Below are 27031 nucleotides of genomic sequence, written 5' to 3'. Positions count from 1 at the left end.
CATTTGGTGCATGTCTTTCTCCACTCTCTTCTCTCCATATTTCCTGTCTCTCTTCAGCTGTCCACTTAAAGGTAAAAGCCAAAAAATATATTGATAATAAGTGTTTTTCAGGGGCCCTTTCCCAGGACATATTTGTCGGGGTTTAACAGGGTCATCGTTTAAAATCAAGTCAGCTAGAGACGTGTAAAAGTTACTTGGATACGTGACTTTTCACTCACAAAGGTGGAGAAAAGCTGGATAAAAACATCTGATCATTTAATTTTTCTGCAAAATAGATGGTCTACGGACAAAATTAAAGCTTGACAGATGTAGCAGCGGTAACTATGAGGGGTCGAGGCTTTTCATTCTCATCAGACACAGGAAGCGAAACAGAGGTATTAAAGCTGATTCTCTGGTCATTTATGAGCAGATGGCCACTTTGAAAATATGATTCCCAAGCTAAACTGTTTCTTTAATAAGTGGAGTTAGTAAAGTTTTTAAATAACAGTCAGGTTTTTTTTTGGCCTTTATCACATAGGGCAGCAGAAGGTAGACAGGAAATCTGGGGAGGAGAGAGTGGGGGGAAGACATGCGCCAAATGGTCAGCAGACCGTGAGTTGAGGACTGCAGCCTCTCTATACATGGGGCACCTGCTCCAACTGAGCTAAACCAGCGCCCTGAAAACCAAGAGTTTATATCAAGATCAGAATTTAGAATGGATAAAAGTGGATCCTGGAAGGTGAATTATAAGACCTGTTTAAATTGCGGTTCCACCTCAGCGCCGTAACGAAGCTCTGCCGTCATGTCGCCTTTGCCATTTTATGTTGGACCAAGCAACGCCGGCGTAAAGCCGCCCCAACAAACACACACGGCGCTGTTCTGCCCTGCTGTCTCCGCCATTTACACTGACGCTGTTTCACCTCTGTTTCACCTGTTACTACCTCTGAAGCAGGCTCAAGTGGAATGACTTCCCCTCACCATTCTGCCTCTGTGCCTTTTACATAGAAGATGAAACGTTTCAGAGGCGTAATAATCCAGCATTGAACTGGCAGTGTAGAAGGGGATATATAGGCTATGGATTAATTTTGCTTACTATTTAAATGAGTCAGGTTGTTTGAGTACATGTTCATGAACTGTTCCTGAGAACTCACCAGTATCAGCATCGTTTGCCAGCAGTTTGGCCACATATGTGCCTGTCTCCGTGTTCTCGAACACTGTGATGGTGTAGGGATCAGAGGAGAACTGTGGCGGGTTGTCGTTCACGTCTTCCACAGTGATGTGAACATCAGCCTCGCAGTACCGTCCGCCTCCGTCCACCGCCCGCACTTTAAACCTGTGCTCGTTTTGCTCCTCTCTGTCCAGGGGCTGCGAGGTCTTCAACTCCCCTGAAGGTGAGACAGGATACGATTGAGCAACAGAACACAAAGACACACACTCTTCGGGGAGGAGAAGGATGCTTTTTACTATTTAAACAACAACATAAAAACCACTCAGTGCACTGAAAGACATAAAATCTATGTAAGCAATTAATCCAGAGATTAATTTTATGGATAATAGGACGAATCTTGTATAGTCAAACACTGGAACCCCTTTATCTACTGTCTACTAACCAAGTGAAAAACATCCAAGCAACTAATGGCTTTCAAGAGAGAGAGAGGAGGTGAATAAATAAGTAATTAAAGCACTAGAGGAGGGAGAAAAAGGGAGAGGAGAGTGGGCTGATGAAGGAACCCATCAGAGTTGGCAGGCTAAGAGCAGCTTGGAAGTGTCCTGGGATGTGAGGCAGCCAACATCACCACAACCTCTCTGGAAAACTCCGGAGCTATTGGCGGTCCTCATCGGCAATAACACTACTTGTCTGCATCGAAGAAATATACAACATCCCCTCTTTCTAACAGTAGCGCTGCTGCTGGAAACCCAGTTTTGAGGGCTGCCAAAAGACAGGATGGTGCTATGCCTCTATTGTCACTTTGGTGTCAGTCTCAATATATACAGGCTGGATTTTTTGCAGATGTTGTTTTGCTCTTTTATGCTGTTACTTTACTATTATTTTTTAATCAGTTTGACGCTGATTAACAACCGTTTTTTGTTTTGTTTTTTCCTCACTCCTGTTTCGCCCCGGTAGCCAGATGGAATGTCTGATTTAGAGGGACTCCTAGACGAAATTATCTTCAGGCGAGAAGTATAGCGGCCATAAATTCAATTTAATCGTGCAACTCAGAATTTTAGTGCCACTGTGGGTCCATCAGTTGCCCTGCAGGGACATACTGTTGGATCTTTTAAAAATTAACAAGTAAATAACAACCGGGCACAAGAAAAACATGCTTTCCTCCTCTATTGCTAATAAAGACTCACACATGTAAGAACGCGCAAATTAAAAAGAGGCAAGGATGTTGCAGAAGGGATCACAAGTGTAGAATGTAAGGCTGCTGCGATGCTGAGCTGCCTTTTGGGTTTTGTGGCTAGGGAGAACGCCAAGAGTGTTTCATTAGATACTTTAACAGGAGGGTCTCACATACTGCTTCCTGATTCTAAGAATAACCAGGCACACACAGCTTGAATGCAAACTTGATGACAGTGAACTAAAAAGCCTAAAAAGAAAGGAACGAAATGCTTTAAATCAAATGATACCCTGTATGTACATATCAAATATACTGCTACTTTCAACTGGCCAAGACTCACGCAATCAATTCACTTTTTTCTAACCATCCATTACTGTTAACACACACATATACACACCTGAATCAGAGTCGATGATGAACAATTCAGATCCAACTCCCTGGAGCTCGTAAGAGATCTGGGCGTTTGAGCGGATGTCAGCATCCGTTGCAGAGACCTGCAAGACGAGCCTGCCGGAGGGGGAGTCCTCTGGGACGTTCTCGCTGTACAAGGACTGAGGGACAAATGGAGATCGAGGAAAATGGAAGAGGGAAGGAAATTAAAGTGAATCCCAGGAAGAAAACGGCACAAGGAAACTGAATGCAAGTGCTGCAATTACGATGAAGTTGAGGGGGGGGAAATGGCCTTACCTTTTCGCACACAGGGCTGTTGTCATTCGCATCCAGTACCTTGACCTCCACAACGGCTTTGGCAGTGAAGATGCCGTCACTGGCAGTAATGTTAAGTAGATAATTGTCCTTCTCTTCACGGTCCAAGGGCTTTCTGACAGAGACCTTCCATTCATTCTGAATGTGTTCAATGGCAAACTGGCCGAGTGGGTCCCCTCCTGTTCGGTGTTAAAAAGAAATATACCTCTTAAGAATGATCAAGAACCAAGGAAAAAAGCAGGAAGCCGTTAAAAAGACCTGTCCTGAATTTTAAACTACATTCAACTAAGTTTCACTTAATATTAAGTATTTGTCACTACTTTACAGAGCAAACCCCAGCTTCTTAAAGAGGGGGTATTATGCTGTTTCACATTTTAACACATATATATAATGTTACAATGTTGGATGTCCAGACTAAACGTGGGTGAAGTTTCAAATCTGTAGGTAAAAGTATGTTGGAGTAATCCCCGGGCTTCTCAGCTCAGTCTGCAGTGAACGCCAGGTTTCACACAGTTTTTTCTAGACGCTGCACTTTGTGATGTCACAAAGGGACAGAGCTGACTGAGTCGTTTCAAGCTGAGGCTGTATGAGGGGCCTGCACGGAGCACCAGTGCGAGAAAAATGAGGAGCTTAGCGACTTATGCTAAGCTACTCCACAGGTATCAGAGTGAAATATGAAGCTTTAAATTAGCATAATATCCCCCCTTTATTGTTTGGTAGACAAGCAATCCTGCAAACCGAGAAACAACAGAAAATGTACATGAACTAATGTAGAGCTGGTTTCTGATTCTCCTGATATTTCCACACTTGGCATAGTTATTCACACATGCTAATTAGCACCAGAGGAAGTATTCCCCCCCTGCCTATTTCAAAGCATTATACAGATAATTATACATTTCTGTATTTTGATGACCTAAATATTTGCCTTGAGCTTCTGGAGATTAGGCGATAACGCACACTCCTAACAGATAATAGGACTGTGTAATGTTTCAAAGATGAGATATTATCATCATATTAAGTGGCATAAACGGATAATCCCCCCTAAGCTCTGTTTATGAAAAACTTACACAAAGGAGTAGGGAGTAAACTCTCTTAGCTTACTAATTATCTGTTTTGCAAAATAATAAACGCCCACCTGTGATGAAATAGTTCACTTGTTTGTTGATGTCCTCGGAGTCATCGTCCGTGGTGCTGAGGATAGCGATCACCCCGCTGGGAGGAGGGTCATCTTCACTGACTGTGCCTTTGTAGATCTCTGCAGTGAAGCGCGGCGGGTTGTCGTTCACATCAGCGACTGTGACCTCCACTCTGGTGCCAGTAGTGTGTTGGACTTTGTCGCCTTGGTCTGTGGCTAGGACGGCAACTGTGTATTCGCTAATTTTTTCACGATCCAGCTCTTTTAAGGTGGTGATCCATCCCGTTTCAGTATTAACGGCAAACAGCTCAGAGATCTCCTGAGAGTTCTGCTTGGGGTCGAGGCTGTAAACAACATGGCCGTTGGTGCCAGAGTCTTGGTCGTCGGCTTTAACTTGGATCACTTGAGTCCCGCTTGGAAGGTTCTCCACAACAACAGCCTTGTAAGGGTCTGACTCAAAGACAGGTTTGTTGTCATTCAGATCTTTCACTTGGATGTTTACATTTACTGATGCCACTATCTCAAAGTTCTCCTGCTGGGATTGGCAAAGCAAAGTGAGTTGGTACCACTTGGTCGTCTCATGGTCGAGGCTTTTCTGAAGCTTCAAGGCGCCACTGTCTCTGTCTACAACAAACACCTCATCCTCGTTGCTCTCTGGGGTGTTACCCTTCACAAGGCTGTAAACAACTGGTTGCTCGCTCTGAGCCTGAATTACATCAATCTCTGTGCCAATGGGAAGGTCTTCAGCAATTGTGTAGCGGTAATGAGGTTCAGTAAATTTGGGAATTTGCGTCTCCGGTGCAACAATCCTGATGTAAACCTGTACAAGAGAATGTTTGGCTGGATTCCCAGTGTCCTTGGCCCTCACAAAGAACGCATAGAGCTCATTTTCAAGTCCAATGAGGCTCTCTTTGGTTACGATGACCCCAGAGGTTGGGTGAATTTCAAAGTTCTCCTCCACGTTTTCAACATCTGCTTCGAATGAATACTCAACGTCAGCGTTGCTTCCCTCATCCATGTCCGAAGCAGCGATCTTCACCACAGAGGTTCCCCTTGGGACATCTGATGAAATAGTGGCTTTGTATTCAGCTGCCCTAAATTGTGGGGCATTATCATTTACATCTGTGAGAATTACGTTGACTGTGCAGAAGCCGACTTTTCCACCACCATCTTTAGCAATGAGCGAAATAGGAATTACCTTCTCAACTGTATTCTCACGATCAAGGCTCTCTAGAGTGAAAATCTCGCCATTTTCATTGACAGTGAACTTGTCTTTTGCAAAGTCATTGACAATCTGGTAGGTTATTTGCCCATAAATGCCTTCGTCTTCATCTGTCGCCTTTGCTTCTGCCACCAGGGTTCCAACGGGCGCGTTTTCAACAAGCTCTACCACATAGTCCCCCTGGGAGAAGGTGGGGTTGTGGAAGTTGGCGCCAATAACGGTCACCATGACAAGGGCTGAGCTTCTGAATACACCATCTGATACTGATACATTAAGGTTGTAGAGAGGCTGCAAATGAGGCCTACGGTGGTTGGAAATGACAATGGCGCCTGTGCGTTTGTCGATGGAAAAGTTCTGATCCTCATTGCTGGACACGATGGAGAACTCCAAGTTATCTGAGTCTGAGCTGTCAGCGTCCGATGCCTGGACTTGGGTGATGAAGTGTCCACGTGGGGCCAATTCGCTTATGGTACTTTTGTAAGTTTGCTCTGTAAACAGTGGAGCGTTGTCATTCAGGTCTGTAACGTCTATTGTCACAACGACATCGCTAGAGAGGGCTGGAACTCCTCCGTCCACGACGCGGACTCTCAACTTGTGCTGCTGGATCTCCTCGTGATCGAGACCTTGAGCTGTAGAGATAATCCCTGTGTCGCGGTCGATGCTAAAATACTCTGAACTCTTCCCCTTCTCCTCAACCAGCTGAAAGAACACTTCTTGGTTATTGCCAGTGTCAGAATCTTTGGCATCAACTCGCAGAATGGATGTACCGATGACAGAGGCCTCCGAGATATTGCCATAATAGGCCTTTGACAGAAACACGGGGGCGTTGTCATTAACATCTTCCAGTATGATATCAACAAACACATCAGATTGGGCTCCAGTCAGAGAATCCGTGGCTCTAACATTTAACTTATAAGCAGGATGTGTCTCGAAGTCCAGAGGCTGAATCACATGAATAACACCTGTGTTGAAATCTATTGAGAACTGCTTGAAAGGATCTCCCTCAGAGATGGTGTACACAATACGAGGGCCTTCAGAGTCATTTGCCTGCACATGAAGCACCGGTGTGTGTAACTGGATGTTTTCAGGGATTTCAATGCTGTAAAAGGGCTTTTCAAACACAGGCATTGCTTTGTTCACCACTGTTATTGGCACTTCTACTTCTGCTGAGAGGGCTGGCTCTCCATTATCCTTTGCCACAACAACGATGACAAAGTCCGTGTTAAGCGACTCCGTCTCAAATTTCTTTTTGACTGAGATTTCACCAGTGGGGCTTATTTGAAAGTGTTCCTGGTGTTCCTTCAGGCTGTAATGGATATCTGCATTCAGGCCCGTGTCTTTGTCGACGGCTGTGACTTGTCGAATGACCTGGCCTTCCTCTGCATCCACCTGGACGAGGGCATGATAGGGAAGGTTGACGAACATGGGTTTGTTGTCGTTCTCATCTTCCACCGTCACGGTTACTAAAATATGAGCCCCTTCTTCAGATGTGTCCTCTTTGGTGACCTCGACTACTATATCAAATGTGTCCTGAGCCTCGCGATCAAATGGAATTCCGGTGGTTGAGATCACTCCGGATGTGCGGCTGATTTCAAACCTGCTGTCAGGGTTTAAAATCTTGAAAAACAAAGGCTCATTCACCTGGTTTCCAACGGCAGCAATGACGGCCAATGTTTTCTTCTCAGAGGAGTTTTCTCGAACGTAGCCTCTGTAGGTCTCCCTGGTGAACTTCAGCTTGCTTTCCTTGTTTTCCTTGACGTTTATCTTCACTGCAGTAACAGCTGCAAATCTACCATCAGAAACCCGAACCTTTAATTCGTACCTGCTCCTGAGCTGTGTGACATTCTGAATAGATATCATGCCTGTGATTGGATCCATTTTGAATTTATCACCTATATTTCCCTCAGATATGGAGAAGAGAAGTTTTGAGTTAGGGCCAGAGTCTGAATCTGTAGCGTTGACTTTAATGACTTCCACCCCTTTGTAAGTCGGAACTATGACGGTCGTCTCGTACAGCTCTTGGCTGAAAACCGGAGAGCAGTCATTAACATCAATCACTTCGATGGTCACGTTCGCCGCTGTCTCTGCAAACAGGCGAGGCATTCCTAGATCATGGACCTGGACTGTGAAGCGGAAAACATTCCTCTGTTCGTAATCCAAAGGTGTTGTAATTCTGATGGCTCCGGTGCTTGAGTCAATGGCGAAATAGTTATGTGCAAAAGGTTCAACAATTTGATAGATGAGCATGGCATTTTGCTCAGTATCAGCATCAGAGGCACGGATGACAAAGGGAGTGTTCTCGCGGGTCAGAACCACACTGCTGACAGGGGCCGACTCGCTGATTACTCCTTTGAATTCCTTCTGGACAAAGATTGGAGCGTTGTCATTTTCATCCTTCAGATGAATCTGGAGTGTGGTGTTGCGGGCGAGTCCGGCCATGTTGGTGGCCTGTATGATGAGCGTGTACTGAGGGATAGTCTCATAATCTAAGGCTTTCTGGGTCACAGCAACTCCAGAGTTTGGGTTTATGTCGAATGCATTGTTTATGTTGCCTGCTTTTATTTGGTAGAAAATAGAAGACTGGCTGACAGCTGTCACCAAGCTCACAAAACTTCCTGGATTGGCTGATTCACTGACTTCTGCAGAGAACTCCTTCTCGGTGAATCTGGGGGCTGCATTGTCAGAAACTGTTACCACTATGTGCACAGTGGCTGTAGTTGACAGTGGAGATATTCCATTATCAGATGCCTTCACTGTGAGTTCATACAGGGTCTTGCTGTTGCGATCGAGCTCTTTGGCTACTGTAATGGTCCCGAGGACGGGGTCGATGGCAAATGAGTTTGCAAAATTTCCTGGAGGAAAAAGAAAAGACAAATAATATATTAATTTAGCTTTAAAAGAATTTTTTTTTATTTATATAAAATAAGTGGCAGGCAATTCATGCGAAACATGTTTTGCTTGTACAATACACTTTTATATTGTACTACAAAGACATTTGTCAGCTCATTTGTTAGGTAAATGGAGTTATCCTTTTAAGACTAGATGGACACAAATTAGAGTCTTAAACTCTCAGTTTGACTCAAAACAAAGCAGGCCACAATTCTGATACATGAAGTCATCTCAGCTATTTCAAATATGCATTTTACCCACCAGAAAGCTAATGGCTGCATGGCTCTTGTTGTCATAGAAAAGCTTTCTGTAGGAGAAAACTATCGTGGGAAATTCTGACGGGGATCTGGCCATCTCCCACGTATTTGGGGATCCTCTAGACAAAGTCTTCAATATTCTCCTACCCTTTGTAAAGTATTCCATTCATGATCAAGTTCCAGTGGGCAGCAAAACTCAAGATGACTCATACATTTTTATGAGCTGATTTCATTTGCATTAGGTTACAATGAAAGCTTTCTGAGATGAGGCAAAACCCAGGGAAATTGAGGCTCAACAGAGTGGCACAGCCGCTGTATGTGTACCTGATTCGATGCTGTAGGCAATCTCTGCGTTACTGCCCTTGTCTTTGTCCAAGGCTGTCACCTGGAGGACAGCTGAGCCGACGGCTGCAGATTCGAACACGCGGCCAGAGTAGGGTGTGCCTATAAACCAGGGTGCATTGTCATTGGTGTCACCCACATTGACAATAACACGCACAAGGTTTCTTTTCACTGGGATGTCCTGGTCTCGAACCTAGAGAAGAGACATTTAGAAATACACAGACAAAGATGAGAATGAAAGCCCTCAAGGGATCATTTGTTTCTTAATACTAACACAATAAAAAAGCATTTTTGAAAGACACCAATAAGCTTATCTTTCTTAATTTCATGCTTGTTTCATTTGCCAATGACACAAACAATTCAAAATTAACCCCATTAAACCACATTCAGGAACTTCTTATGATTAATTAAATTATTGTGAAATTGTGCGTGTTTAGTGATTGTTACCATGACGGTGAGGACGTGACGATGCATAGTCTCATGATCCAGCCGCTCGGTGGTGTACAGAGTGCCCGTTCCGGGGTCCAGTCGGAACTTCCTCAGGCTGAAGGGATCAGTGCTGCTCAGGAGTGTAAAGGTCAGTTTGTTCTTCTCGTCTCTGTCCACAGCGCTGATTTGCATGACTTCTGTCCCCGCTGGCTCGTCTTCGGAGACGTTCACCTCATAATAACTCTGGGAGAACTGTGGCCGGTGGTTGTTGGTGTCGATGACGCGGATAAGCACCTACAGGAGAGAAAAATGTAGAGATTATTTCTTTATTAATACCTGATTTAAAGGTGCAATCTCGAATATTTCAGTTTTGTGCTCTTGAGCACCACCCACTGGCGATGATCTGTACTGTCTATGGCTGGCTCCCTTTGTCATAGTTTCCTCGCTTTCGTTTGTAGACTGTTTGCCTTCATCTGAGCGTCCAATTTGTTTCTTTTTCTTTGGATTTTCACTTATTTTTGAAGTTGTATCTGTAGTCATCCATCTTTTCTTTGTTTGTTCAGCCATAGTAGATTACTGTTTACTCGCAACACTTGCAGAGACCAGAAAAGCAGCCGCTTAGCTCCGCCTACCCTCTCTGGCAGACCAACCACTGCTGGCTGATGGAAAACGCATCACTAACTGGGCGCAGCTTGTGTTTATTTCCGTGAAAGTCGCCACAGACACCCAGTCTGTGATACTGCAAATGCAAAGGCTTTCATCAGGGGGCCTTAGGCTCAATCACCATTGTGTTACCTCATTCAGCGATAGATAGAGACTTACAGACATTTATTCACATGAAAAAGTTTGAGATTGTTACTTTAATTTCTCCTAATGAGCAAGTGAAAAAAATAATCGGACCATTTAAAATGTTATCATTTTACTGGTCAACATTTATTAATGTTGAACCCCTATCCACAGCATTGTGTTGATATATATCAGAGTGATGCTTATGATGGCAGAAGCAATACACTTGATACAACTAACCGTTATACACGTAAAAGATCTCTGAGCTACGTAGAGGAGCAGAGAGATTAAATTCAGAGTACATGTGAAATGAGATGAGAAGTAAAATAACTTCTTGGACATTGAAACACATTTTGTTGTTTTGTTTTCGGTTTAATATTCAACAAATTCATTCACAAACAACTGTTAGGAATCAAACACATTTGTGAACATATGTTCCTCTCGCTTTGGGCAGCAAAAAGTGAAGTCTCTTTGTGTTTTCCCCCCCAACACACACAAAGACAACATCCCCAAACTGTAAAATTCCACTGGGAGCATGTTTTATCAACACCAGCCACTCGTCTACTGGACTTCCGACAGAGGATTATGGAGAGCTGCTGGAATGCCATCTCTGCTTCCCAGACCAGAGAGGGGGGCTTCTACCGTTGCCAAACATGGGGAACAAAGGGATCAGCCCAGATTAGACACCTGCATACCAAACACAAGGGGGTGATGTCCCGTAAGGAAACCGACCGAGCCAAGCTGTTCGGTGCGGGAACAGTGAAGGGGACGGCAGTCCGCACAAGCTCTGACCGGCTGACAGCTCAGGAGCTGACCAGGGTTTGTCAGATCTGCGGTCAACACAACTTCCCGGTGTTGTTTTTGTTTGTTGAGCACTGTGTGCCTATGTCTGAGACAAATATAGACTCAACCTGACAGCACTGATAACATTTACAATCTGCCTTGTGCTGTGATGTTGGCAATGCTGCTGAGGCTCACAGATGTCATCTTGCAGGGGGAGCGCTGGGACGCATGCTGTCTAACAGCGTTATAAGCTGGCTGTTTGCCACAAGTCGTATGTCACAGGCGACCCATGTCACTCTGCTAATCAGGACGCGTAATGCTAAATAAATACACTTTTCTAATGAGACATTAACCCGGATGAAATCGAGCCTCTAGTGTACGCCAGACTCACAATCTATCTCATTCCAAGCATGTCTTCTCATGTCATGCCAGACATCGTATAGCACCATCCCTGATGTCTCACAATCCACCTCCAACTCACACACAAAGACGCACACGCATGCGCCCACACACACACACGCACAGGCTCATAAAATTTTCACTAGCACACGTACATCCGCACAAAAGACGCTGTCCAATGTGTCTCAATCTGGCAAGCGTCAGATAACACGTCGTGTGAATAGTGAGGAAGGTGGCGAGGGCTGATAGTGCTGTCAAGAAGCAGAAAGGGACGGAACCTGGTCAGTGGTATACGCATCTATCCACAATGTACTACTTTATATGGTTCAGAAGGCACACAAAAGGCTATTCAGCACACTCCCCCGATCCCCCATCTGCACACAAACTTCAGGCCTTCCCTCGGCAAGAAGGCTCCACAACACTTCAAAAGGAACTTTGCCCCCAAACATCACGAAACAGCATGATACAACCCGACTGCGGCAGAAATGCTGGCGTGGAGGAAAAAAAGAAAAAACTCTGTAGTCTTTGTATATAGCTTCCTCTGGGAATGCTGGAGAGGAACAAGATTGGGAGTGAGACACAGACGTGACAGATGGAGATACTGAGAGGGGGGAAAAAAGTGCTGTGAGGTTGAGATGAGAGTAAGAGAGAGAAGTGACAGCGAGAAAGCAAAGAAAACTGAGGGAAATGGTCAAATTTAGAAAACACAGGTTGTGGGTGGGGATGAAATGAATACACAAATGTGGCTGAGAATAAAATGTGAAAAAAAAAAAGACCAGGAAGCAGAAAAAAAGACTCCTAGCTACAATAGTCAGCTTTGAAACTCAAGTATGAATAAGGTGAAGCATCCAGTGAGACATAAAGAGAGTCTTTGTAATGTGGACTGAGATAACACGAGAAGCAGGAGACCAGGAACAGATTGTGTGCAGAACAGCTTGAGGTACTTCTGCACGGCCAAGGGAGTATGTCATATAGCTGGAGATGGGGGAAGGGAGGCTGGGCTGCATGCCGAGGCTGCCTCGTTGGCTCAGATCCTGGCTATGAGGTGCCCGAGCTAGAATGCGAACCCCCTCGTCTACATCAGCTGATTCTTCAGAGACGCCTTCACAGAAATATAACGGTCGAATGGAAAACACACACGACAGAGAGCCAACAGCTTCGCCTCCCACAGAACATCGTATTATCACCACAGAAAGGTGCGATTAATTTTCAGCTTATAGTTTTTCTCTGTAATTTCAAAATAAAAGAGACAAAACAGTAATCAGGAGAAGGCAACGAAAACAGAGCCTTCTAAATAACGAATCACCTCTTCTGTTCTACCCCAAACAAGACAAGCGGGAGCTCTCATTGTGCGCATCGTCCTCCTGTGCTATGCGTGGGAGAGGAAGCCCCCCTGCCAGGTGGCAGGTTCTGGGCAAAGGCAGGGCACTGGCACCGAGCACGCCAACATGTTCCCAAAACAGGATTAACACAGCCCACTACCCACAGAGGTCCAGCGCTCGTTTGCGCTTTTTTTTCTACCCAAACAGAATAATCATCATCCCCGCGTGCCCGGCCAATGGATGTGGAGCTCTCTGGAAAAAACGGAAGAGGAAGAGATTCGGGAGGAAAGACAAAGAGGGCTGGAGGGAGACGGAACAAAAAGGGGGAAAAAAAAAAAACATTCCAAGGAGTGAGAAAATAGGCCAGCGCGTCTGGCAGCACCGCTTCCACATGACTTTGATTTGAGGAATAGATAAGACGCACTTTGAGCTTCCACGAGGTGCTCTGCATGTGTGTGATCAGGTGGATCTAATTTGCAGTGAAGTTCACGATGAATTGTTGTAAAGGGTAAACAACAAACTTTCCCGAAAGAATACAAACTCATACTCAATAACAAACAACTCCTTTGATTTCCAACTGAAATTCTCTCATCTTGGATTAATTTAAATTGCAAGCACAGAAAACAGATTACTCAACACCTGTCCTGATACTTTAGAGTCAAGTGGATTATCTAAGGGGTTTGTATGATTCGCCTTCTCAGGAAGTAAACTAATGCTTTTCAGTGTGGTTTGGCACAACCTTTTCATAACCTTAGCCCTGTTGGTTACTCCTTACTGTTACATAAAACATGCACTTCCCAGCAAGAGGTGTGTTTACAGTCAGAGCTGAACAATGTTATCGGATAAACAGGTTAGTAGCCAAAACACTGAAGCACTCAGAACCCAAACCAGCACAAGTTATGGGTTTTTACAACTCTGTTTTGTGGGAATTATATAATAACAATACTTTGATTTCTTTCAGAGATGTATTTATCAGTAGAAAGTCAAAGTTTGGCTAATTGCTACAGTCTCAGCTGATACTTTGAGTCTCTTTCAGGCATCTGTTTGGCTCGAAGGATATCCCAGGCAGCTGGCCTAAATCACAAAGTTGGTTTATGGAGCACAAAAATTCAGTAAATCTGTTCCCTCTACAGAAAACAGCTGACCTACAGTGGTCAGCCGGGTATACGCGACCGCGTGTGACACACTAACACACATTCGCAGCAGAGCCGATCAGCTGCAGCTTTATTAATACGAAATTTTGCACATTCAAGATCTGCAGGCTGTAAGAAAGAGCGCACTGTTCCATGCAACCGCCTTCCTCGGACACACTGTTCAAATCATTTGACCTATTTCTTGTGGCAATAGTGCTTGAAGTTGTAATCTTGAAGATCTGTGTTTTGTTCTCTTTGGTGACACCTGTGGCGATAAACGGTAACTGCGGGAGCACACTTCCCAGATATCCAGACAGTGCTGCATGTGTGACGTCCACGGTTGGCTGAAGGTTACAAAAGCTGCCTGTTACATCCAGATCTCACTGGTAAACATATTATATTTGTTATCTGCAAACCAGAGTGAAAGAATGTAATATTATGAGGGTTATGCGTGGGTCTATTTTTTCGGCCAGGTGCAGGGACGTCCTTGAGTCTCCCAGACAACCTTACTGTGACGACTCCAAGGCTGTGGAGGTGTGGCTTTTTGTTTGATATTATACCCTATGACAGCCAGGCTATCTTTCCTTCCTTGTAAAAAGTCTTAAAGTGGTAATCTTGAAGATCTCAGTCTCGTTCTCTTTGGCGGCACCTTATGGCGATAAACAGTAATTGCGGAAGCACACTTCCCAGATATCCAGACAGTGTTGCATGTGTGACGTCCACGGTTGGCTCCGGTTGTAACTCTTGATTTTCCTCGCTGACGGTCGCTTTCCTTTTTAGACTGTTTGCCTTCATCTGAGCGTCCAATTTGTTTCTTTTTCTTTGGATTTTCACTTATTTTTGAAGTTGTATCTGTAGTCATCCATCTTTTCTTTGTTTGTTCAGCCATAGTAGATTACTGTTTACTCGCCTAACTAGCAGAGACCGTAAAAGCAGCCGCTTAGCTCCGCCAACCTCTCTGGCAGACCAACCACTGCCTGTAATACTGCAAATGCAAAGGCTTTCATCCACTTCAGGATTTTGGCTTTAACAGCAAAAGTTGTTGAATTTCTCTGCACAAAATACTGATAAACTACACATTAAAATATGTTTAATTCACACTCCAAACTTAGCTTGAAAAGAAACACATGCAGACATTTCAGGAAGTCATGAAATGAGATGACACGATATCATAACTGCCTTTGATACCGTTTCATTGCTCTTCTGTACAGTACACACTTTCTGAGTCTGTTAAGTGACTGCTTATTTCTTCATGAACACTGTGAATTAGATCATTGCCTGTAAATTGAAGTGCAGCGGGTCCAACTGGGAATCAAGCCCCGCTGAGAATTAGACCTTTTGAAAGGGTTAACCTTTGACTGTGATTAATTTGACTTAAAATGTCACTGCATGAAGTGTTGCTGAGAGGCTTTTAAATAAGTGCCTGTTGCTCTGGCTTTTAAGAAATTGCTTTATGGGGAGAGGAAATCACGGATGGGAAAATAGGCACTATGTGGCTGTTTTTTAAAGTTCTGCACTAAACTAAAGGACGTGCTGCTTCCGCGGATGAGCTGCAAAATGCCAGGGAAGGCGAGGCTTCATCCGAGGCTCAGTGGAGCACAGCAGCCAGATGATGAAAGGCTTTATTCATACGGAGTGACAACAAATAGATTCTTTTCCAGCTACAGTTCTCTGAAGCTCCCCTTTGAGGACAAAGGACAAAACATTTTGAATGCCACCATCCCATACGACCCAAACTACCATGTACCAAACGCTCAAAATCTCACGGACAAGGCATGACCAGCTGAACAAAAACTAAAGACAACTCGCATACTTAAAAGCTTTTATTTTGGCGGTTCAGTGCTGGTATCAACGAGGGAGCGAGATATGCAAGAAGGAATAAATCAGCATATTAATATATTAAAATGAAAGTAGTGCTTGAAAGTAAGTTTTAGTTTTATCTTCTATCAAAAAGGCTCACATAGGGTCACACAGTTCAAACACATCTGTTTTTATCCATGCAGATGGTTGTTTTTTTTTACAGCTTCCAGACTGTTAGACAACATGAGCCTTACATGTTTAGTTATTTAGAGTCCATTCAGAAAAGACAAAGACAATCTGTTCCTCTCAGAGAAAAGTAAGAGAAGGTTCACAGGTTCAGAGAGACACAGCAGAGATGAGGAGGAGGAGGAGTGGAGGGGGCTCAAGAATGTACACTTTAAAAAAAAGACTCTGGCTAGACGCCACCGCCATCACAGCAGCCCTGCGTCAGGAATGAGACAATGGAAGATTCCTGAAGTTCAACACTATACTGAGATGGCGGAGAACAATAACGGCCTATATTATGGTTTGAAAACTAAAAAAGAAACGTCCTAGAAACTTTGCCAAGGAATATTCTTCTTCTTTCTTTCTTTACATCTGTTTTTCTATAAAATCATGACAGATACTTCCGTTAAGTCTGCTGAAACTTGGGCAATAAGCGTATTCACCTTCTTAATTATCACACAGAGCCGACCGCGGGCGTCACACATGCAACACTGTCTGGAAATCTGGGAAGTGTGATCCCGCAATTACCGCTTATCACCACAGGTGTCGCCAAAGAGAAAAAGATTACAACTTAAAGAGTATTTACAAGGAAGGAAAGATAGCCTGGCTGTCATAGGGTATAATATCAAACAAAAAGCCACACCTCCACAGCCTTGGAGTTGTCACAAGGAGACTCAAGGAAGTCCCTGCACCTGGCCGAAAAATAGACCCACGCATAACCCTCATAATATTACATTCTTACACTCTGGTTTGCAGATAACAAACATGTTTACCAGTGAGATCTGGATGTAACAGGCCGCTTTTGTATCCTTCAGACAGAGCTAAGCTTCCCCCTCCTTCAAGTCTTTATGCTAAGCTAACATTACTACTTATTGTAGCTTTGTTTTGAACAGACAAATATGAGAGCTGTATCAAACTTCTCATCTGAATCTTGTCAAACACCTAATAAGCATATTCCCTAAGATGACAAACTAGTGTATAAATCTGTCCCTGTCTGCTGAGCTGATAAGTAAAATAAAACTCAAGTAGATCCAGTGATAAAACACGATTCAATCACATCCAACAGGCAGCTCCAGGCAACATAAGAAGATGTCTAAACACAACACAGCCTTACCAATCACATCCCATGTTATTTTGTATTATCTGCTCATTTTGTTATACAGTTAGACGTCAGGTCATGCAGGGAAGTGATGAAACTATAACCAATAATCTGTCACCTTCCCTGGCCGGCTGAAAGCAATGATAGCTTCACAACATAAATATATCCCAACAAACAGGACGGTTTGGCCAACGCTTCACTCATTACCCATCACTTCCCTTCCTCGCATGAGAAAAACAGGACCATGACAACCGCCTCATCAGCTTCCAATCGTTTCATTAGTGTTTCAATTACCTGGGTGCTGACAGTTCGTGTCCCATCTGTGGCTTCCACCGTCAGGTTGTAATTTGATTTCTGCTCCGCGTCCAGGGGCCGCGCTACAATCAAGGTTCCACTGGCCTTGCCAACGTCAAAGCGGCTGTCATAATTACCACCTGTGGAATTATTTTTTTTTTTTGAACAAACAAAAAAAGGGACAAAAGATTAGTGATAAATCATCGCTTGGTTGTGTGCATGTAGCAAGGTTACACAAACACTTAGTGGGGGCGCTGAGCTGGACATACAAACATTAATTTTCTGCTGTGATGATGTTGTGCGTCATGAATAGATGCACTGATGTAGGAGTCATTACATTGTTTGTCCACATAACAGCTATCTCATGCAATTAACCCTATCAACACACAGAATGGGCGTATAAATGCAAAGTGATGAATGTATAACAACATATCCTTTCAGATGCTATGCAGTGCTACATTTGTAAGATAAACCAAACAACAGTGGGTATAAATGGAGCCCTAATTCACACAATGTAAGGACAGGAGGATTTTCGTAATCAGGTCACAGGTTTTATGGGAAAAATGTGGCACGACATCAATCCAGCTGCACAACACGATTCAACCACCAACACACAGTGTAGGATGATCTCTTAATACAGCACAGCCTATTAGGAGATCCCAGCAGCTACCTTCTGCTGTACAGTTGTGGTCACAAGCCATCTGAAGGATGTAAAACATCTCAGTATCCTCTATGCCGTCTTGCAAAAATCCAACCAAACAGAACATTCCAGAGAAAAGAAGGAAGCAGTAGCAGAGGAAGAGAAAGAGAGAAGAGAAGAAAAGAGACGTGTCAGTCAGGCATTGATTAGAGGGCGGACAGGCTGGGAGGGAGAGAGAAGAGGCAAGCATTTTTTTGGAAGCAGTTAATTTAAGTCTTCTCATGCATTCAGTGTCTATCATCATTCAGGAGAGGACTAATTCATTTCAACACTTAAAAACAGGGCTGCCAATTAAACTTGTAAAGAAATTTACTGCATTTCAGTTTGCTTAAATGGCTAATCAAATACCTTCAGTTATTGTTTGTGATGTATAATTCAATGTTACAGTTCTGTTATCTGAAGTGCTGAACAGGCAAGAATAGAAAAGATTAATTGAGGAAAGAACGGCTGAAAGTTTTGAAGCTGGCTGGCAAACTGCTTTACAATTATTATTGTTTCTTGCACGTTTGAGTTGATTAAGAATCTGTATACAGTCACTGCCGTAACACCTGAATCAGACCTCGAGCTGCAGATATTGTAATATGCCTTTGGACAGAAAACAATGTAAACAAATATGTTCTTTCAACTTTCTTGTCCATTCGGTTGTTTTTTAAAAGTAAAATAATTACCATAAAATCCGTTGTATGAGACGCACTTTTAATCAATTTTTTCCCCATCTAAAAAGTGGGCTGCGTCCTATACCAGGGCGGCCAATATACCAGTATAAAATGCAGAGAAGTATTTTATTGTCTTAGGCGATGGCACTATAACCATCACAACAATCAACGTTACCTTAGGCTGAACTCAACTTCCGCACTGGTGGCTAGAAGGATAGCAAACTTCACATGGGTTTCAAATGAAAATAAATTTAAATAGTGATAAAATAACTACAACGTATAAACGTCTTTTAATAATAAAAAGCTATAGAAAACCTTTTGTCCCTAAAAACAGACTGCGTCTTATATCCGGATTTTACGGTAATTGCTCTATCAACTAATATTATCTAAACTACTCTTGAATCAATTATTATTTAACCAACACTTAAGTTAATTCAAAACAAAAAATAATTCATGTGAAATCTACTGGAGTCAAAAGCTGAGATGGCAGTTAGGCTACTGCCACTCTAAGCTAGTTGCCTAGTTAAGCTAGTTTACTCGCTAAGCTTTTTCCCCCATTGCAATTGGATTTATCTTAATTTAGACATGGCAATAACATTTTTTACCAATATTGTTTACCCATGTTGGTTCATTAAAATGTATATGTTTCAAAGACTGAATGCAGCTAGGGTAAACTCAATAGGTTGATTTAGTTTTAGCTATAGCTAAAGCTAGCCACAGCTATCTTCCATGTTAGCTAACATTTTTTATTTCTTGTGCTTTTAGCTTGTTCATGTTACTGTGATAATTTTCTATGCAGTTTTAAAAAAAAATATTGACATTAATTTGGCATACGCATGTTTTATATGGTAAAACTATTACAAAAGGTACATTTTGACCATCTATGTACTTTCATATGCTTTGTAACGTTAAGGAAGCTAACAGGTCTGACAAAGTCTACTTCTACTGCATTACTGGAGCATGCCAGCTGAAAATCTGATATCTGACTGTCATAGCACAATATGAAAAACAACCCACCTCTTAATACACCATAAAACATTACTTTTTTCCCCCATATTTCCCAGCCATATCACACACAAACAGGATGTTAGTCTTAAATTGTTCGGGTTGTTCTACCTACGAAGCATTTCTGTGTCTAAGAGCATTTCTACAGTATTCACACACATGCAATGTATGAGGTGTATGTTAAGCAGGAAATACCTGTGATTTCAAACCACACTGCAACATCAGAGGACTCGGTGGCGACTACGCCCACCATGTGCGCCACAGGGTCGCTTTCCATTACAGAGAAGGTGAAGGGGGACTCCTCGAAGAGCAGCGGAGCTGCATCGGCCGGCAATACCGGTTTAGGAATCCACTCAATGTGGAGGCGACAAGTGGAGGACTTCTGAGGACGACCATTGTCGACGGCTTTAATCTGAGAGAGGGATGGAGAATGAAAGACTGTGTTACACAGTGTTATGTAACATTCTGTCGCAAATTAGTTTCTGAACAGAGCGCTGGCAGGTCCTCAGCCTGAAATTCTTTAGAAGTAAAAATACAGGGAGATTTTCTGATGCAGCTTGCTATTGTTTTTAACACTTAAGGTTAAAACACACAACAAGACATTACATTTAAACACAGTGAACACATACTGTTTGTAGAACCACTGACACACATTCACAGTATGTTTTAATCTTAATCACAATCGTCCCCTGAGCTGTCCACATGGCAAGGTGCTGCTAATTCTGAATAACAAAGCACCTTTTGTGTTGTAATCTTTTGTTATTCAACCCTTTGTTTGGACTCAAATTACTGTAAGCTGCAGTGAGCAGCGTCTTCTTGCAGCAGGAAACATCATTTTGAAAGGTGGGAGACTCAGAATCAGTTGAAGTAAATCAGTTTCAAGCAAAAAAAACGAGTGTCAAGCATAACGGCAGCAGTTTCTCGAGCCAACTGTGATGACTAAACCTGAGTGAAATTCTTGCCTTTTCTCTCACAGGTGGAAGAATGACACATTTTCACACGTTGCACTTTTTTCCCCAGTAATTCAACAAAATTCTTCAAGAGAACAGCTGTCAGGAGTAAAAAATAATTGTGTCACACTTTATCTACTGCCAAATAGAAGTGTCACATGAATGATTGACAAATTTGTCTGTAATGAGCAAGACAGCACAGAAATAGGACCATGGGAAGAAAGTAAATCATACTCCACGTCCTCTTAACAATGAGATCCTATCTGTGGGCTCGTGTTTAGAACACGCTCCCTAAAATGTAGACTAAAGTAAATGCTGCTTTCTGCAAGTAACTTTACTCTACACGAACCAACGTGATGTGTGCAGACCAATTAATTTTGGTGTGTTTTACAGAGAAAAAAGGGAGGGCAGAGAAACACAAGGGGGTAAGAAAACATGAGAGGAAGAGGAGAATAAAGCAGTAAAACAATAAACAAGCATCTGTTGTAGAAATTCACTGCTCACTAGAGAGACGATCAGGCTGAGAACAGCGTGAAGCCCTGAGATTATACACTCACTGTGAGAATGTCGTATTCTCCCGCAGAAGAGAACTTCTTAGACGACACCAGGCCGGTCTTGGGCTCGATGAAGAACTTTCCGTTTTCATCGCCCTCCTCGATGCTGTAAGAGATCTCGGCGTTCGGTCCCTCATCCCGGTCTGAAGCAATGACGCGATACACGGGGTCTCTCTTCATGGCTCTCTCTTTCTCCGGCCTCTCCCGCTCCGGGAGCTTGATCTTGTAGATCTTCTCCAGGAACAACGGCCTGTTGTCGTTCTCGTCGAGGACTCGGACGATGACGCGGACAGTGGTGGATCTGGCAGGAACGCCGTGGTCGGTGACCGTGATCTGAGGAGGAAGAATAAAAACATCAGAAGAAGAAGAATATAGACTCAATAGTTTGGGGCTGGACAGGAGGGAGGATATATTATCTGATGCGGTGAATCATGAGTCGACACAAAGACCTGAATCCCTTTAATAGTTACAATATTCAAGTTTGGAACAAGTGAATTATTTAGTAAATGTATATCTGACAATTTGTGAAGATCAAGACGGCTCTGTAAGAGAATTCATCATGCCAAAACCTAAAGGAAAATGAAAAGCTTTTTCTATTCATCATGCTTTCATTCCACTTCTTTCTCAGCAGCCAAAATTGCAGTTTATCCTCCTCTGAGATTCGCTGTCAGGGGGTCTTTTGTAATACATTTTTTACTAAAACAAATACACATCAGTTAGACGCTGTTATACACACATTCATAGCTGGAGAGAAGATGATTCCCTTATTATTTCACCTAATAATCTAATCTCTACAGTGTAATGAAAGAATCCAGACAAGCACTTAGTCATAAAATACTCTGTAGAGCTTCCTACCTGACAAAATCTCCCCATGTTTTAAAAAGGGAGTTTTCTCAGAGCTACAAACACAAATCTCCAACTCCTGTGAGGCAATAAATATCCATCCATATATTATCGATACTGCTCATCCTGTTATGGGTTGCAGGGGTGCTGGAGCCTATCCCAGCTGAGCATGTCTTTGGACTGTGGGAGGAAGCCGGGGTACCCGGAGGGAAAGCCATGCAGACACGAGGAAAACGTGCAAACTCCACACAGAAAAACCCCCTATCTGAACCGGGATTTGAACCAGGAACATTCTAGCTGTGAGGCGACAGCGCGAACCACTGCACCACCGTGCAGCCTTGGCATATATATAATATATAAGACTAAACAGTGCATTTCTGTCCCTGCTAGAGAGAGTGCAGAACTTCAATAGTAAGGGTGGGACAAAATATCCTGACTCGTGCGATACAGTTATCGATAAGCTGGAGCTAAATGACGATTTTTTAATTTGCAAATACTTGGTGTACTAAACAGATCTCCCTGCGATTTGGACTCAACGCTTCATTGCTTCATGACTCCTCGTGGAAACACTTGTGACATGAATGAGGGTAACATGAACGTAAGTGTGCAAAGAAGTTAGTAAGATATCGTGATATATCATTATATGATTGTCGTTGTTGTGGGCCCCGTATCGCGTATTGTATCGTGAATTACCCTGCAATTCCCACCCGTATTAAAGAGTAATATTGGTCCCTCAAAAACGATCAACAAATTCAGGGAGCGTACCTATAAGGATCAGTTCTTTCACACACGTTTTGTAAGTCAGAGATCACTTCTGAAAAGAACTAATGCTAAAGAGCTCATCTGAATAAACAGGACAGATATTGTCTGATGCTGCACACACTGTTGCCTCTGAATCCTCCGGTTAACCTGATGTATTTCATCTGGTGGCTGCAACGATGACCTACAAACCTTCCTAATATGAGATAGCATTTAGCATGTTTGCCTGTGATCCTGATAACAGTAGCTCATGTGGCTGTTACATGAACAAGCCATAAGAGGTAATTATTTTTAATTAGCTGCACCTCTTCTTTCTGATAGCAGCAGCTGCACGGACGCTGCTGCTGTGTGTCACACTTACAAACAAAGGTTTTGCACCGCTAATAAACATTACGACTTACTGCTCTCTGCTTAAGGCCGGGGGCATTTTTTTTAAAGCCCTGAAGCTTTCGGTATAAAAGACTCATTAATGGTGACTTAATTTAAATCATGACATCAAGTGCTACTGGTGGCATGCTAACGCTTTGTAATATGTGCCATGTTTTAACACCCTGATGCGTCTTCAGATGCTTGACTGCGCAGTTTGAGACGCTTAATCAAAAGCAAAGCGCCGCGGGCTGACCTCAGCAAACACGGTTTTCATCTAGTCCCAGAGAAATGGGCTCAAGGGTTGAAGCTGCGCATCTGGACGCGGGCAGTGATGGGAGCATTTCTACAAAATACTGTGGAAGGGCAGAACAAATGTCACAGTCATTTAAAACCATCTGTTAAGTGCTTCACTGAAACAGTCACGAGTACGGGGCCAGGCACACACACACACACACACACACCATTTGGTTTCATAGTTTCAATTACTACAGTAATGTGTTTTTGTTTTTCTCGCAGTGTCGGCAGCTGTGTGTGCTAATCACATGAGCAGAACTCATTAAGCTGGATGACAAGAAACCTGAGTGCGAATGTCTCTCTCAGGGAGGATACAATGGTGCATGTCCTGTGCTAACATGAACACTGAGCCTTATATAGTGCCTGATAAATCTAATTATATAAAATAACCTGTAAAGGCACAAAGTATTGGAATTAAATGTTGCAGCCTGGTACCTCCACAGACTGCTGCGTGTAGGCTCACTTCTTCTACCCAGCTATCCATCACTCCGTGCCTCTCTTTGGAACACTTTCATCAAAAGCCATTGTGTGATAATTAGGAAAACCTCACAAAAGGCAGAGGATTCACACCAGAGGGAGTCTGTCTCTCTGCATCAGGATAACACTGCTGTGAACTGAAGGGAGAACAGAGCCAATCCATTATGTTCTGATTATCTGTTGCAAAACTTTGAGCTGAATCTGAGCGACCGTATGTGACTAATGTTGTTTTGATGCATCCGATGTTACTTTACTGACAGTTGCTGACTATTTTGGAAGTCATTCACTTTAAAAAGGTTTATTGTGCTTGATTATAATGTTGGGAAAAACTTAAGCTCTTTTTTTACCACTGGTCAAAAAACCCACTAACACCCACAAACACCCGGCTTTTTTGCTGAGTGGAAAAGGTTACAATCGGCAGACCTGGGTCAAATGACTCAGCAGTAGACCCGGGTAATTCTCGCCTCGGCTCCAATCGAACACAAATCCCAGCTCGACACGCTAATCTCCGACGCGATGCTATGCTCGGCCGGTAACTTCAGCGACTCCTTGTCATCTCAGCTACGAATTTGCTCGAACATCATTCCAAATTTATCGCACCGAGTTTGATAAACAGACTGAATGAGTAGAATAGATACAATAAAGACCTAACCACCGTAACATCTTCACTGGCCTCCATGCTGCTTACCAAAGAGTATAATCTTTGAGCGTACTATTGTTTACTAACCCTGTCTCTGCCGCGTTTGTGACGTCAGGCGGTGACACAGCAGAAAAGAGAGTATACTTCACTGGCAATGGGAATAACGACACTTATTAGCCCGTCTGAAACGCACTAATTTTGGTAAGGGAAAGGGGCATAGGCCTCACAGTTATCATCAAGCGTGCTTTGCAGAGGAGACACTACTGCCTGCTGTTAAAACGGTTGCATTAGAGAGAATATAATGATCTCAGTATTATGAGAATGCAACTGCTAAGTTGTTCCACTGCAGCAACTTTCCCACGGGACCGATGACTTTTTGAGGAAGTGGCTGGGGTTGGGTTTTTTTTTAGCATTTCAACCAGACAAACGGACTAAATTTAGTCTGGGCTAAAAAAAAACTCCTCCTCCAGGGACAGAACTTCCCAATAAAACCAGAACATCTTGGAAAACTTGACTGCAATAGAATAGTATAATCTTGTCTTATACCTCTACATGAGACATTGCATTTTTTCAAATGTCTAATTTGCCTGATCCTCACTGTTCTCCAGACGTTGAAGAAACAGGAATGTTGCAAGGGGAATTTTAGTTCCTATTTAGTTAAGATCTTAATTGTAGCCCATTTCCTGGAACTATTTGGTTATAATTAGCTTAAAAATGTTGAAATTACATTTTGTCTAGACTTTTTCCGATCATAGCTGTCACTAAATCTAGTGCTGTTCTATGTGTGAATTTGTGGACATTAGACATTTTGTTTATTGCAGTTTGGAAAAGGACTTTTTTTAAAATAGACTTAACAGGATCTAATATCCAAGTAAAATTGCGCAGAACAGCAACCTGTCCAGGGTGTACCCTGCACCTTGCCAACTGCATGCTGGGATAGGCTCCAGACAACAGATGTGAACAGCCCATTCACCTCCGCTTTCCCATTATAATGCTCTCTCTGCGGTCCCAGGCCTGAATTTCAAGCATGTCCTGGCATGTCCCACTTCTGCTATTTACCCACCCCCCTCCTTCCTGGGACGGAGGCCTCTCATCCTGCCGCTAGAGCCCACACTCAGACATCAGGAGCAGCTTTGCCTTTTCTCAAATTCCCCCTCTGCCTGTAGCTCTCTCTCTCTCTCTCTCGCTTTCTCACAGACACACGACTACTGCCTACCAACCCCCATCCATCCCATCATAAAAGCCGGAGCCCCCTCCTGTGTTCCCTCCACCTCCTCTTGGCATTTGGTGCAAACAATGCTGACACAGCCCCCACCCTAATTGCTCCACATGTTCCACATGGCCCCACATGTTTCGTTTCTTCTCCTACAACAAGCTCGTACAAAACTTCAACACTGGCTGGGACTTCAATTTGATTTGCTCTGCCAGCACTTATTCGGCACACAAAGGCGTGTGCATACATATGCATTCATCTGAGTCACGATTAACCCTCCGTTAGCTGGACACACTGAGGTGTGTGTGGGTGTGGGGAGGGCAGACTGTAGGGTTTAGGGGTCTGTGCTGCTTTAGCCCCATAAAGAGCTTCCTGCTGGATGCCCATTACCAGTGACCAACATGCACAAACTTCTTAAGTTTCCATGGTTACACAGCTCTTCCCAGGCTGTGTTCACTCAGCCACTTTCTACCTATTTAGGTCAAAAGTTGCTTCCTTTAATTTCCCGGCAACTCATTGTCAAATTAAACAAGAATGTGCGAGCGAAACTTTTAATTAGTTCAGTTTGAGAAAAGAATCCCGGTTCTTTTGAGCGCCGGTGCGACTGTTTGTGTAATTATTGGAGGCTTTAGTAATAAACATTTCAAAGAAAAGAAAGGATATTAGCATGAAGAGAATAGGCGTGTTGAATTTGGCGTAACATTAAAGGGTACTAGAGTTTAGGCTGAGTGTTTAATGTGGTTATTAAATGTCTGTCTGGAGGCTTTTTGTCAAATGAGACAAATGAAGAACATTCATGAACTCAGAAAAGGCGGGATTTCTTTTCCTTTTTTTTAACAACAGAAACAAAGACGATGCAGCAGAGAAGTTCTCCAGCTTTCAACCACATGTTCCGTGCTGCAAATCTATACAGCAAGTGGGTGGATGGAGCAGATTTGGGTTTGCATGGGAGCTCTTTGCTGGCTTTGTTTGTTACCCAGCAATCTTCCAAAATTCAACAGGTATGTGCAGAAGATTCAATTAAATGTTTTCCGACAACCTCGTAATTTGATTTGAATGAAATCAAATTAATGCTTCCCTAAAGGAATAAAGTTCCCCCTTTTTCTCCGCTTCCATCCCTATCGTTTACTCCAAGTCCTGTAATGTAATTAGTGTAAGGCAAAGAACAACAACAAGACAATCAAAATACAACACTGTTCTGGCACCAGCTGCACCAGCATTAACTGTCACCCAGTGATCACTCAATTGTGTAACTTCTAATAATAATTAAAAGGCGTCCAATCTGCTCCCCGTCAGCACCGGAAACACAATTAAAACGGCGATTATCAACCTCGGCTCTGCGGCGAGAGAGGGAGGCATCAGGAGAGAACACAGCCCCGCTCAATTAAAAACCCACAAGTTTAGACATCGGCCCGTTGGTTCGACAACAG

The 27031-nt window shown here is 43.3% G+C and overlaps 1 protein-coding gene across 3 annotated transcripts in view; it reads right to left on the bottom strand.

The window, feature by feature from the left end:
* Window positions 1-27031, bottom strand: part of fat1a (FAT atypical cadherin 1a) — an 80161-nt gene that overhangs the window by 21583 nt on the left and 31547 nt on the right. For all 3 annotated transcript variants that reach the window (XM_069665250.1, XM_069665248.1, XM_069665249.1), the window contains exons 5-13: window positions 21010-21339; window positions 19698-19914; window positions 17142-17281; window positions 9319-9594; window positions 8854-9064; window positions 4162-8235; window positions 3009-3205; window positions 2719-2872; window positions 1131-1364 (exon numbers count right to left, since the gene is read on the bottom strand). In XM_069665250.1, coding sequence (XP_069521351.1) covers window positions 1131-1364; window positions 2719-2872; window positions 3009-3205; window positions 4162-8235; window positions 8854-9064; window positions 9319-9594; window positions 17142-17281; window positions 19698-19914; window positions 21010-21339 — 5833 coding nt within the window. The remainder of the gene's footprint in view (window positions 1-1130; window positions 1365-2718; window positions 2873-3008; window positions 3206-4161; window positions 8236-8853; window positions 9065-9318; window positions 9595-17141; window positions 17282-19697; window positions 19915-21009; window positions 21340-27031) is intronic.

This window comes from Semicossyphus pulcher, unplaced genomic scaffold (genome assembly GCF_022749685.1).
Source record: "Semicossyphus pulcher isolate SPU_LCO1_2020_fin unplaced genomic scaffold, fSemPul1.0.p SCAF_17, whole genome shotgun sequence".
Lineage (NCBI taxonomy): Eukaryota > Metazoa > Chordata > Actinopteri > Labriformes > Labridae > Semicossyphus > Semicossyphus pulcher.
The sequence above is the reverse complement of the archived record's forward strand: the minus strand, read 5'-3'. Positions and strand labels throughout refer to the sequence as shown.